Source organism: Myotis brandtii, unplaced genomic scaffold (assembly GCF_000412655.1).
Source record: "Myotis brandtii unplaced genomic scaffold, ASM41265v1 scaffold1774, whole genome shotgun sequence".
Taxonomy (NCBI): Eukaryota; Metazoa; Chordata; class Mammalia; order Chiroptera; family Vespertilionidae; genus Myotis; species Myotis brandtii.
The window spans coordinates 134,832-148,210 of NW_005356575.1; the positions used below are offsets into that span (position 1 = coordinate 134,832).

At 56.0% G+C, this 13,379-nt stretch overlaps 2 protein-coding genes and 1 long non-coding RNA gene across 6 annotated transcripts in view; 2 read left to right on the plus strand and 1 right to left on the minus strand.

The window, feature by feature from the left end:
- The window catches only part of ERCC1 (excision repair cross-complementation group 1), a 27,874-nt gene extending 20,699 nt beyond the window's left edge, over positions 1–7,175 (plus strand). The window contains exons 8-11 of the mRNA XM_014537372.1: positions 5,094–5,193; positions 6,449–6,520; positions 6,739–6,807; positions 7,068–7,175. Of these exons, the coding sequence (XP_014392858.1) occupies positions 5,094–5,193; positions 6,449–6,520; positions 6,739–6,807; positions 7,068–7,121 (295 nt within the window). The 3' untranslated portion in view covers positions 7,122–7,175. The remainder of the gene's footprint in view (positions 1–5,093; positions 5,194–6,448; positions 6,521–6,738; positions 6,808–7,067) is intronic.
- Positions 7,014–9,457, minus strand: CD3EAP (CD3e molecule, epsilon associated protein). Of its 2 annotated transcripts, none has more exons than XM_005863377.2 (3): positions 9,353–9,457; positions 8,848–8,989; positions 7,014–8,689 (listed from the first exon to the last, which is right to left on the minus strand). In XM_005863377.2, the coding sequence occupies exons 1-3, from the start codon at positions 9,372–9,374 to the stop codon at positions 7,285–7,287; spliced, it is 1,569 nt and encodes a 522-aa protein (XP_005863439.1). In that variant the 5' UTR covers positions 9,375–9,457; the 3' UTR covers positions 7,014–7,284. The 2 variants fall into 2 exon arrangements, with proteins under 2 accessions (XP_005863439.1, XP_014392846.1); XM_014537360.1 differs by having other exon boundaries at positions 9,082–9,437.
- A 147-nt stretch (positions 9,458–9,604) lies between these two features.
- Positions 9,605–13,379, plus strand: part of LOC102255975 — a 6,680-nt gene continuing 2,905 nt past the window's right edge. Inside the window, exons 1-2 of one of the 3 annotated variants that reach the window (XR_001361544.1) lie at positions 9,605–9,784; positions 10,825–11,105. This is a non-coding gene — a long non-coding RNA (uncharacterized LOC102255975). The other 2 variants (XR_001361543.1, XR_313425.2) reach the window with 2 other exon arrangements.

A 13,379-nucleotide genomic window follows, 5' to 3' on the forward strand; every position in this document is an offset into this window, starting at 1 on the left:
ATTTAGTGATTTCAGAGAGGAAGGGAGAGAGAGATAGAAACATCAATGATGAGAGAGACTCATTGATTCATTAATCGGCTGCCTCCTGCATGACCCCCACTGGGGACCAAACCCGCAACCCAGGCATATGCCCTGATGGGGAATCAAACCGTGACCTCCTGGTTCATAGGTTAACCTGAGCCATGCCAGCCGGGCTCCCTCCACCTCTCTAAAGTCAATTAAAAAAAAAAAAAGTATAGAGTTCCCACATACGATTTCTCCTAGTATTTACATCTTGTATTAATTAGTGTGATATATTTGTTACAATCGTGTTGTACATTCTATAGGTCTTGACAGAGGTATGACCTGTGTCCAAAATTCCTGCATCCAATGATTCACTCCATGTCCAGCCCCTCTCCGTCTCTGTTGGATGGGGTGGGGCAGAAGCTTACAGAATAGTTTCACTGCCCTACGTAAAGTCCCTTGTGTTCTCCCTCGTCATCCCTCCCTCCCCTACGCCCGGGCAACCACTGCTCTTTGTATTGTCTGCACAGTTTGCCTTTTCCAGAATGTCCTACTGGAATCATAGAGTATACAGCTGAAATGGAGAAACCCAGGGCCCTCTTGTGCCGGGAGAGCCCCAGTTCTTCCTCAGGGCGGGTCTTTATCCTGTGTCTCCGTCACTACTCACTTCCGGCCACTAAATGTGCGGGGGTTTTCCCCACACCAAGCAGTCCTCTGTGATACTGGCTTGGTTTCCTACAATTTTTTCAAATATATTTTATTGATTTTTTACAGAGAGAAAGGGAGAGAGATAGAGAGAAACATCGATCGGCTGCCTCCTGCACGCCCCCTACTGGGGATGTGCCCGCAACCAGGGTACATGCCCTTGACCGGAATCGAACCTGGGACCCTTCAGTCCGCAGGCCGACGCTCTAATCCTCACCCCAAACCGGCTAGGGCGGTTTCCTACAATTTAACTCAATCCTGTCGCCATCTATCTGGAGACAGTCAGATCCCACACACACTCCAGGCGCCGGCTGCCTAGCTGCCGTCACCTGAGCTTCCGACCAAGCGGCTACAGAGGGCGGTCCCCACGACCCCTCAGGTTTGATACTTTGCTGGAGTGGCTCATCAAACTCAGCGGAACACTGACTTATGTTTCCCAGTTTATTTATTTTTTAATTTAGTCCTTATCTGAGGATGTGTTTTTTAATTGATTTTAGAGAGTGGGGAGTGGGGGTGGGGAGAGAAACATTGATCAGCTGCCTCCCAAACGCACCCTGACTGGGGATCGGGCCGAAACCAAGTCCTGAGTAGGAATGGAGCCGGCAGCCTTTTGGTGCACAGGACGCTGCTCCAACCAGCTGAGACACCAGCCAGGCTGTTTACCAGTCATTAAAGGAGAGAGATGAACAGCCAGGTGAGGAGAGACTGAGGGCGAGGTCTGGGAGGATCCCAAGTGCAAGACTGTCTGTCCCCGTGGAGAGGGAGTGAGTCACGCCGCTGGGGTGGATGTGCTGACCAGCCCGGATGCTCTCTGAACCCCGTGCTTCTGAGAGAGTAGGAAGCTCCCGCACGTCGGCACCATCAATGATTAACTCCCTTCCAGCCCCTCTCCGTCCCCGGTCCCGGGAGGATGGGGTTGGGCTGGGGCAGAAACTTCCAGGTTCCTAATCACGGCTTGGACTTTCTGGTGACCAGCCCCACCCAGGAGCCCACTGAGAGTCACCTCGTTAGAACAGAAGATGCTCGGGGCTCTTAGCACTTAAGAACTCACAGGGTCTCGGCAGCCCTGGGCCAGGAACCCGGGGCAGACACCAGCCTAGATTGTATACTATCTCACACGCCTCTTCAGATTGGCTCCTTCCACTGAGCTCTGACGGTTCCTCCATGTCTTTTCATGTCTTGGTAACTCACTTTTGTTGTTGTTGTTGTTAATCCTCACCCGAGGATATTCTTTCCATTTATTTTTTAGAGAGAATGGAAGGGAGGGGGAGAAACAGAGAGAGAGAGAGAAGCATCAGTGTGAGAGAGACACATCGATTGGTTGCCTCCTGCACACTCCCTGACTGGTGCCAGGGACCAAGCCTGCAGCCGAGGTATGTGCCTTTGACTGGAATTGAACCCCGGGATCCTTCAGTCTGCAGGTTGACACTCTAACCACTGAGCAACCGGTTAGGGCGGTAACTTGTTTTTAATCACTGAATAATATCTCATGGTCTGGATCCACAGTCTTTTCCAGCTGTTAAACTATTCCATTGTGTAGATGGAACAGGTCAGCCCCCTATTGGTAGACACTGGGGTGGTCTCTGTCTTTTGCTGTTACCACTGACACTCCTACTTCTGTCCTGAATCCCAGGAATGGGTTTTTTAGGCCAAAGGATATTTGTAACGCTGTGCCTTCCCTCCGGGTATGTACCTCTATACTGTTGGAGTATTTGGAAAAATGTATTTATGTATTAGTTGTATATTAAAGCAAAAGCGAGAATAAAAATCGCTCTGTTGTGTGGGAGGTAGCAGAGTGTAGAGCTGGCGGGTGAGACGCGCCCACTGAGGGAGCCGTCTCCTCCTCGCCGGCCGTGTAACCGGGGCAAGGGGCTCAGCCTTGACGGATCTCTCAGGGCATTCCAGAAACTTCTGAACATAATGGGCTTAGGCCAGTGACTGGCACACAGGCCCCACACGGGATATTTTGCAGCCATTTAATAAATGAGATTGAGCTCTGTTTTCTAACGTGGAAAGATGTCCTGGTTGCCCTGACCGGTTTGGCTCAGTGGATAGAGCGTCGGGCCTGCGGACTGAAGGGTCCCGGGTTCGCCGGGGCAAGGGGCTCAGCCCCGACGGATCTCTCAGGGCATTCCAGAAGCTTCTGAACATAATGGGCTTAGGCCAGTGACTAGCACACAGCTAGGCCCCACACGGGATATTTTGCAGCCATTTAATAAATGAGATTGAGCTCTGTTTTCTAACGTGGAAAGATGTCCTGGTTATATCGTAGAATGCAAAAATGAAAGCAAGTTATAGAACTGGATCCAGTGTGCTAACCTGTGTGTCCTGAACAAATGTCATTACAATAATAATAATACCTGCTGCATAGAGAGAAAAGCTGCAAAGCCCATTTTATGGAAAACAATAGAATTAGAAAAATGAACGTTTCTTTCAAGAATGTAATAAAAAAATACAATCGACATTTAATCAATAAACATTTTTTACTAGCTGGATTTTGAAGGCTAAGAAAATGCAAGACAAATACTTTACTTCTACTCAGTTCATTAGTCTCAATTTCCAGAGGAAAAAGGCCAGCACATATAGACCCTTTTGATGATTTAGCTGTTTCCACTGTTTGAAACAGTTAATTACATGTCAAAAAAACTGGGCCTGTCCTTACTGGTTTGTCTCAGTGGATAGAGCATTGCGGACTGAAGGGTCCCAGGTTCGATTCTGGTCAAGGGCATGTACCTTGATTGCGGGCACATCCCCAGTAGGGGGTGTGCAGGAAGCAACTGATCAATGTTTCTCTCTCATCGATGTTTCTAACTCTCTATCCCTCTCCCTTCCTCTCTGTAAAAAATCAATAAAATATATTTTTTAAAAAAACTGGGCCTAATGTCAAAATTAATGGTGATTATTAAATCATGTTTATTGCTATAAAGGATTCAGCAGTCAGCGCTCTGAGCTTTTCCTTTTTTAAAAATATATATTCTATTGATTTTTTTTACAGAGAGGAAGGAAGAGGGATAGTTAGAAACATCAATCAGCTGCCTCCTGCACACCTCCCACTGGGGATGTCCCCGCAACCAACATACATGCCCTTGACCAGAATCAAACCTGGGACCCTTGAGTCCACAGGCCGACGCTCTATCCACTGAACCAAACCGGTTAGGACTGAGCTTTCCTTTTGAAAGTGGGCTTTATTTTTTTTAATGTATTGATTGATTGATTGATTTTAGAGAGGAAGGGCGGGGGGGAGAGAGAAAGAAACATTGCTTTGTTGTTTCACTTGTTTATGCATGCATTGGTTACTTCTTATATGTGCCCTGATTGGGGATCGAACCCACAACCTTGGCATATCAGGAAGATACTCTAACCAACTAGCTACCCAGCCAAGGAGAAGGTGGGCTGTATAGGAACCCTTTCAGAAGCTGCTTTTCTTGGTGGTGGGAAGCTGAATGCTCATGAGGTTGTCTTCCTGTAGTTGGGAAAATAAACAGTTGTTCTGGTTCTGCTCTCTCAAACCCGCAGCAAAGGGTCCGGGCGCTGGCGTCCCTTCCAGAATAGCTGACAGTTCTTGAACAGGCTTCCATGCCAGGCCCTGACAGAGCGGTGACTCATTGAACTGTCACAGTTCTGCCACCAGCCCACTTGACAGATGAGGAAACTGAGGCCCAGAGAGGTTAAAATCACTGGCTCAGGGTCACTCATGTGGGAAGTGAGCCCTGAACCCAACTGGTCAGTGTCCCCAAGCTCTGGTCTTTAGCCAGAAAAAATGTGTAAAATACCCAGGGGGCATTTAGAGGAGGCTGAGAATGTTCATTTTTCTTTCTTTCTTTCTTTTAAATATATTTTATTGATTTTTTACAGAGCGGAAGGGAGAGGGATAGAGAGTTAGAAACATCGATGAGAAATATCAATCAGCTGCCTCCCACACACCCCCTACTGGGTATGTGCCCGCAACCAAGGTACATGCCCTTGACCAGAATCGAACCTGGGACCCTTCAGTCCGCAGGCCGACACTCTGTCCACCGAGCCAAACCGGTTAGGGCCATTTTTCTTTTGAAAAAAAATATATTTTTATTGATTTCAGAGAGGAAGGGGGAGGGAGAGAGCGATAGAAACATCAGTGATGAGAATCATTGATTGGCTGCCTCCTGCTCGCCCCCTACTGGTGATGCAGCCCTCAACCCGGGCATCTGCCCTTGACCAGAATTGAACCTGGGACCCTTCAGTCTGCAGGCCGACGCTCTATCCACTGAACCAAACTGGCTAGGGCTGTTCATTTTCCTGTAGATTAGAGTTTGAAATTTTTAGCATCAGCAATTACTGCCAGAATGAAATGAATCTAAAACATGACCCCTCCTCACCCTGGCTGACACCATGTCCTCTCACCCCAGCCCCGAGGAGGCCGGGCGGTACCTGGAGACCTACAAGGCCTACGAGCAGAAGCCAGCAGACCTCCTGATGGAGAAGTTGGAGCAGGACTTCGTCTCCCGGGTGAGGCCACGTCACCCCCTGCCCGGCCCTCCCCCAGCACCTTGCTGGGTGTTTGAGCTTCATTTCCGATCGCCAGTCATGCCTCTCCTCCCCAACCCCACCCTCCACTTCCAGTCTCCCCTCTCCCACCCGAACAGCAGCTAACGGGGTCTAAGCACAAACCTATCCTGCCCTCCCCAGCTCAAAACCATCCTGTGGCTCCCCAGTGCCCTCAGGGAAAGCCTGGCTTTCTTGCTCTGCTCTACCAGGCCCTGCCGCCCCCTGCCCTTGCATTCTGTCCTTTCTCCCACGCCTACCGGCCTCTCAGTATCCCATCTTTCACACATGAGCTCTGTTGCTCTCTTCTCCAGGAAGCCCGCCCTGATCCCCAGGCCAGGCCAGGTGCCCCCACTGGTCCCCCATCCCAGCCCATCTGAGTCACCACTGTCTGGGACTAATTTGTCTCCCGCACTGTACTGGGAGCCCCAGGAGGGCAGAGCCGGGCTGTCTTGGTCCCTGCTGTGTCCCCAGCACCACCCAGCTCTCAATGGGTACTCAAGGACCATCCACTGAACGAATGATTGAATCTGGGCTCCAATCCTATATAATAAAAGGGTAATATGCAAATCAACTGAACAGCGGAACTACTGGTCACTATGATGCACATTGACCACCTGTGGAGCTGCCCCCTGGTGGTCAGTGTGCCCCCATGGGGGAGCGCCACTCAGCCAGAAGCTAGGCTCACAGTTGGCGAATACAGCTGTTGTGGCAGGAGCCTCATGCCTCCATGAGGGCTCTGGGCTGCAAGGGTGCAAGCCAGGCTGAGGGACACCCCCCCCCCCCAGTGCACGAATGTCATGCACCGGGCCTCTAGTGATAGAGTAATGGTGGATGCCTGCAGCCACCCCTGAGGTGGGTACTGCTAGGACTCCCTTTTGCCTGGAAATGGAGGCCTAGCGATGAATTCCTGTGCCAGGACCTCACAGGGAGTAAGCAGTGGGGCCTGGTTTGAACACAGCTCCGACTTCAGAGCCCAGTCTTCCCCTGGGCAGAACCAACTCAAGATAAACAAGTGGCATTTATCTTCTCGTTGCATGACCGACACCCTTTCAGTTATTTGGGGATCACTCAAAGATGACCTCTTTATTAGAAAAAAAAAAAGGCATTTATTAAGCACCTCCTGCATGCAAGGGGACACAGTAGTAACAGCACTGCCCTCATGGGCTCAGTCCTGCTCTTTCTTCTCCCAACTCACTTCTGCCTCCTCCCCTTCCAGGTGACTGAATGTCTGACCACTGTGAAGTCAGTCAACAAAACCGACAGTCAGACCCTCCTGACCACTTTTGGGGTAAGGAAGGATTCCTGTGTCCGTACAGGCATTTCTACCCCTGTGCCTTTTAGAGGCAGCCCCCTACTCTTTCCCTAAGCCCCCCTCCCCACTTCCTGCCTTCCCTGCCCTCCCACAGCCCTCACCTCCTTCCAGGAATATCTTAGATCCCTGATCAGCTAGGGCAGGGCAGAGTTTTACGCTCACCTCCCCTGACCCTTCACTCCCGCCTTCCTCAGTCTCTGGAACAGCTCATAGCCGCATCGAGGGAAGATCTGGCCTTGTGCCCGGGCCTGGGGCCCCAGAAGGTAAGAGATCTGGGAACGGGCTCAGGGGTCAGGGGCAGGAGGGGGCCCCAAGTAGATGGGACCCCAGATCCTAAAGTTCTAAGGTTTCCGAAGTCCCACAGTGCCTCTCCTATAGATGGGGGAAACTGAGGCCCAGAGAGGGTGGGTGCCAGCCCAACCTCACACAGCCAGCCTGGGAGGAAAAGAACCAAAGTCCACGCTGGATGTACCGAACAAATGGCTCATTTAATGACTGGCTCCCTGCTCTCTCCCCCACCCAGGCCCGCAGGCTGTTTGATGTCCTCCACGAGCCCTTCTTGAAAGTGCCCCGATGACCTCAGCTGCCCAGGAGGCCCCCAGTGTAACAATAAAGCATTTTCCCGCCAGGCTCCTGCTCGTGTGCTGCTGCAACAGGAAGGGGTTCTTCTCTGCTCGGCTCTGACGGCCCAGGGGCCCACCTCAGCTTTCCTTAGCAGTTGTCCGTTTCCCTGGAGGAGACTACGCAGGATCCTGCTGCAGCTTTTTCTTTTTCTTCTTCTCCCGTCTCGTGGGAGCCACCTCCCCAGACTCTGGATTCAGTGGCGGCTCTGGCACCCCCTCCTGGGATGCCGTCTCCGGCACCCCCTCCTGGGATGCCGTCTCCGGCACCCCACTTTCCTGGCCCCACTTCTTCCTCTTCTTGGTGGACGCTGGATCTGCCCTGGCCTCAGGCTCCGTCATCTCACCTCGTGGGCCAGTCGCCTCAGTCCCTGGCTCTGTCCCTCTGTGCCCTCTTTCTTTCTTCTTCTTCTTGGGGGATGCTAGAGCTGCCTGAGGCTCAAGATCGCCTGGCAGCCCAGGCACCATCACCTCTTCCTGGGGCTCCACCACCTCTGTCTTTGGCTCCATCATCGGGCTTTGCCATTTTTCCTTTTTCTTCCTCTTTTTGGTGGACGCCAGAGCTGCCTCGGCCTGTGGCTCAACCTCACCCCGTGGCAGTTCAGGCTCCATCCTCTCCCCTGGGAGCTCCAGGGTGCTCATCTCTGGCTCCACAGCCTCAGTCCCTGGCTCCACCAGCACCCTGTGCCCCTTTCCTTTCTTCTTCTTCTTCGAGCACAGCAGTGGGATGGCCTCCTCCTGTGGCTCCTCCTTCACCTGTAGCTGAAACTCAGCTCTCATCCCCTCCACAGCCTCCATCCCTTCTGTCCCCTTGTGTCTCTTCCTCTTCTTGGTGGGGGATAGGACTGTCTCTTGCAGAGGTTCGGTTTTAACCATGAGTTCCAGCTCCACAGTCTTTTCTTCTGGCTCCAGCACCCCCATTTCTGTCTCTTTAGGCTTCTTTTTCTTCTTCTTGCTGGTGGATGGGACCAGCACTCCCAGCGGTTCCAGCACCTCAGCCCCGGGCTCCGGCTTCATCGCCTCCAGTTCATTGGGATGCTGCTTTTTCTTCTTCCCCACATCCATCTCTGGGGGCCCCAAAGCTGTGTCCACCTCCAGGGTCCCGTGCCCATTCACTGCCTCCTGAGGAACGGAGGCCTCAGACACGTGCCTCTTCTTTTTCCTCTTCCCTGAGGCCGGTGACCTCGGTGCCAAGGCTGACCCAGGCCCTGTGACTGGCGGGCTGCCTCCAAAGGCACAGAACCGAGGCCTCAGGCCAGGCGGGATCTGTGGTGGGGGGCTGGTGGGAATGGGTTGCAGCGGGATCCCCGATAAGGATTCTTGGGGACCCTCTAAGATCCTTAGGCTGCCCTTGGGGGCTGGGGCGCAGGTGAGTCCGCCTTCTGCCTCTGCGGAGGGGGCCAGCAGGGTTGCTTCTCCAGCTTGGGGGCTGCCGCTGCTGAGGACCCGATAGCGGTGCCGCTTGCCTGCCACCTTGCCCTTCACCATGTGGGAGCCAGAGAGAGGCACCAGCCGCCCATTGAGGCTGAAAGGAGAGGGGGGGGAGGGCAGAAGCCAGTCAGATTCTTTCGGTGGCGCTGGGGAGCTGCATTGCTAGGTTCCTTAGGACAAGCCCCTCTAAACTCCCCAAAGTGCATCCCCTGCAGTGGCGAGTATTCCAGGGAGGCGGCTGGGACCACTCACCAGTCTGGGGCGAAGTCTACAGGGGCCTGGATAAGCCACAGTTCCGTATCCGGGCCCGTCAGCGCCTCCAAGGAGAAACGAGTGGACTCTGAGGATGGGGGCGTCGCGGTAAAGTTGGGGGGACAAGAGAACCGAGTAGCACCTGCAGAAGGGGAAATGGGGGTCTGCCAGTCCCATCCTCCAGGGCGCCTATCGCACCGGTCCCAACCTCTTGAGCACCCCGAAGGCACTCACCCGGTCTCTCTCACGGCCGGTTCCACGGAGACCCTTTATCTCCACTGGTCCAAATCCTGGGGGGCTCTTTTCTACACTGGTCGCCCTCCCAAGATATCCTCTCTCCGGCCCAACTCCCTCCAGTGCCCCCAGCCCGCCTTCCTCGGGGCATGCTTTTCGCAGGTCCTGTTTCCGGGGATGCCCCTTCTTCCGTCCAGGCGCTCCCGGCGCCCCTTCCCCCTCCCGCCAGCCAGCCTTCTGCACCCCGTCGGCCCGCCCTGAAGCAACTCACCTCCGGACGGGGTCCCCGCCATCCCGGCACCCACCGCTCCCGCTGATCCCTAGCTAAGCCGCCCCAGCCCCAGCCCCGCCGCCGACCACGTGGAGCCGAGGGGGCGGGGCCTGGCTCGGGAGCGCCCAAAGGGTGCGGGGGCGCGGAGGTGTCGCTGGGAGCCCGCTCGCTTTGTGAGCAGAACTGCGGGAAATTCCCATTTGTGCGGAGCAGACAACCAAGGAAGATCTCTGTTCCTGTACATCTGCTCCCGGAAGCAGCTGATTCGAGATCTGGCGGGAGGTAGAGCCCCACCAGGCCCCGGCGGGCACCCCCCTTAGTCTCTCGGACATTGTTTGCTCCAACGTCGCCTTAAAGGGGCAGCCACATTGATGGGCCCTAACTCTTAAAGAGACAGGAGGATCGATTGGTCTGAAGTCCTTAAAGAGATAGGTAAGAGTCTTGGCTGGCTTGGCTGTGCTTTCAGTGTTGCAGTCCCTGCTAGGGAGGCCCAGAGGTCTCGGGAGTTCAGAACTTGAGTGGGAGGGGTGGGGAAGTGGAGGAAAGGGAGCAATTCCTCTCGAGGGCGTGAGGTACCAGCCAGGGGAGGGGCTTCTGGACCTCCGGGGAGCGGGAAACATGGGGGGCGGAGCCTCCAGACTCGCGTGGGGCTGTGCGGGCTGAGGGATGGGGCCTGTGGGTCCCCCGAGGCAGGTGGCTGTCCCGGAGGATTTAATCTCGTGTGGAGCACATCCCCGAAGGCGTTGGGGACGGGAGAGGGAGCAGACCAGAGCTCCTTCCCAGACCCGGGGCGCTTGTAAACAGCAGCACGTGGGCCCAGCTTTGGGGGACGCGTCCACGCCCCCCTGACAGCGACGGCATCCCGTGGGGCGGCGAGACAGCGGCTAGACAGGGTGACCCAACTGCATTCCTGGCCGGTGTGTCAGCGCCGCCTCCCGCCCCCTCTGCTGCGATTTCGGATCCTATTCCCGCATTGGGGTGCCCCTCTTCTCAGGGAGCGAGCGGCTTCCCAGAGCCGAGGGAGGGTCAGGGGACGCGTTCCCTCCGCCGGGGGTCCCCAAACAGTTCCCGCGCGGGGGCGAGACACCGGGGCGTGGTCCCCGCGGGCTCCGGGACTACAATTCCCAGAGGACCCCGGGCGGGGGAGCGCCCAACTCGGCTGTGGACGCCGCCAGGGACCGCAGTCCCAGCCTGGGCGCCGTGGCCGGGACATCTTACAAGATCCAATCCGCCCTTTTTACCGACGGGGAGACTGAGGCTCAGAAACTCGAGGGGTACTATTTAGGGAGGCCTCCGCTCGCTCTAGGGATGGGGCGTGAGTCTCCCCCGGTCTGCGACCATCTCCCCCCCTTGGTAGTGTCCGAATCATCCCGGGAGGGGAAACTGAGCCTGGAGGGGTGGGGCCGGGACGTGGGAGTCCGTCTTCCGCAGCCACAGGGAGGGAGAAGTCTGGACTCTATTTCCGTGGCCAGGTCTCTCTGGGCTTCTGGGCCTCGCCCTTCCTGTCTGTGAAATGGACTTCGGATGCCTGTGAGTGGGAACGGCTCCGCCTGCGCCCTGCTCCTCCGGGACTACAAGTCCCAAGGTGCTCGAGGCGACCCCGGCTCCCCCTCCCCTCAGGGACCCGCCTCCCTCCAGCCGGAGTCACGTTGTCCAACCTGTTCCCGGAGTCTGCCCCGCCCCGTCCTCCGCGCCCCGCCGCCGGAGCCGAAGCCGGAGGAAGACCCCTGGTGCCAGGATCGGCCCCTGATCCGTGAGTTCCGCCTCGCCCGGGTCCAGCGGCTCCGGAGGAGCCGACACCGCGTCCCTGGGAGGACTGGGAGGGGAACCGGACGCCGGGTCCCAGCGCGGGATTGGGGGTGCGCAGACGCAGGGTCCGTGGAAGGAGAGAACTTGGATACTTAGTTTACTGGGCAGAAGGGAAGGGGGCCGGGATGCCTGAGTTCTTGGAAGGGAGGACTCGGACGCCTTGGTTCCGGGGGAGACGTTGGAGCTGGGACTCCTGAGTCCTTCGAACTGGGGGCTCTCGGAACCCTGAGTCCTTGAGTAGAATTGGGGGAAGCGGGTGCCTGAATCTGGGGCAGAAATGGGAGGCTCGGACGGCTGGGGCTCTGGAATGGGAGGCCATCCTACCACTCTCGGTGCCGCCTTCTCCACCGAGCCCGTAGGTCTCCGAGAAGAATTAGGGTGGGGAGGGGGTAGTGGAGCCCGGGTTCCTGAAATGGAGCGAGACAAATACCCGGGGTCCCTCTGGAGGCTGTGTGGCGCTCCCCAAACTTCCCGGCTCTGGGGTGGGGGCTGGGGCAGCTCTCCAAACTCCCCGGTGCCGCTGCGCGATCCCCAACATGTCATTAACCGAGGCGTCAGACCTGCCTAACCAGAGAAGGGACCTCCGCCCAAGGGCGCCCCCTGGCGCGGGTGTGGTGCCTCCGATTGCCCCATGGAGGTGGGAAACCACGGGGGTTTGCAGAGGGCGGGCGTTCTAGGTAGAACCCAGGGCCGAATTCCAGAAGGTGGGGTTGGATTCGGGGAGGCTTGCAGAGCTGGGCACCACGCAGTCATTACACAGAGAGGATGGGGGTCAACCAAGCTCGGAGGCCAGAGTGGGAGGGGAAACCCAGATTTGGCATCCCCCCTCCCTCTGCAGCTCTCTGGGGTGCAGAATTCCATCCGCTCCCACTAGATTTTCCGACTAACCTTTCCCCTCCTAGGGCTACTGGCCCTGACCCTGAGGTGAGAAATGTCACCTCCACCCCCTCTGTCTGACCTGAAGTAGCGTGGGAGATAAGGGAGGGATGAGGCTAATTCTGGAGGTGTGTGTCAGTCCTTGAAGGGGGGGGGGGAGGGCAGGGCCCCACACCTCCCTCTGTCTGTCTCCCCCTTCTCTCCACCCGCAAGTGTCATGGGAAAGGATTAAACCAGGGGGTGGGGAGGCAAGGGGCTCTGATTCGAGAGGGAAGAACTTCCTAATAGTTTGGGCTTGAAGGGCATTTGGTAACAGCCTGTGATGACATTAAAAATAATAACCGTGGCTGCCAAGAGAGCTCACGGCATGCCAGGCTCGGGGTTGGCAGGTAGACCAGACGGTGCCCATTGTCTCCGGCAACCGTTCAAAGGTGTCACTTCCAATGAGGTTTGCTGACCCCACCCCAGGGAATGAATGACTTCTCCCTGCTCCAGTGGGGAGACAGGCTGGAGAGCAGGCACAGCCTACGGCGCCCTGGGCTTCTGCCACGTTCTCTCTGGAACCTTCCAGGGCTCCTCGGGCCCCCGTGCTTCAATTATTGTGGATGATCCCTGGCCAGAACTCAGGAATGTACATGGAGAGGTCAGGGCTCAGGAAGTGAAGACTCCAGAGGTCCAAATGCAGGGCTTTTAGAATCTCAGAAAGAGTTGAAAGGGCTCTTTTGGGGGGACATTCCTTTGGGTATTGAGCCCTCTCTCTGTGCCAGACCCTGTGATATCTTAACGATAAGCAAAGGAAGACCGTAATTAAGAATCCTCTATGTATGAACTTTATTTGGCGCCCTGCACTGTTCTAAACGCTGTTTTAAACACATAAATTCTGTCACTCAAACCTCACACCCCTGTAATGTGAAGGTTTTAATCGCCCCATTATACACACGAGAAAACAGACACAGAGAAGCTCAATAACTAGTCCAAGGAAGAGGCTTAGAGGGGAAGGTCCTAGCCCATACCCCAGCTGTCCCCAGAGGGGGGTACCCAGTCCCAGAGAGGGTGGGGCTTCTTCCAGCGTCAGTCTGTCTGCACAGAACTGTAGGATTAGAACCTGGGTATTCCCAGGCCAGGCTAGCGCTCGGACACGGTCCCTACTGAGCATGATTCTTCTGGAACGACCCCACCCCCACCTCCTGCCCGGATTCTTAACCCAGAGAACCTGGTTGGAGTGCAGAGGAGGCCTGGAAAAGAGAGCGAGGGGTAGGGGGCAGGGGAGAAGCGGGAGCTTGGGTTGGAGAGTACCTGGGGGTGAAGGGCTAGGGCCTGGGAGCAGAGGCGCCGCCCTCAC

Bases quoted from the DNA above. Each gene is read 5' to 3' on its own strand.
- CD3EAP (XM_005863377.2), bottom strand. From the start codon at position 9,374: ATGGCGGGGACCCCGTCCGGAG. The intron at 8,990-9,352 runs GTGAGTTGCTTC...CCCCTTCTGCAG, and splicing joins GGCGGGGACCCCGTCCGGAG to GTGCTACTCGGTTCTCTTGT. The intron at 8,690-8,847 runs GTGAGTGGTCCC...CTCTCCTTTCAG, and splicing joins GTAGACTTCGCCCCAGACTG to CCTCAATGGGCGGCTGGTGC.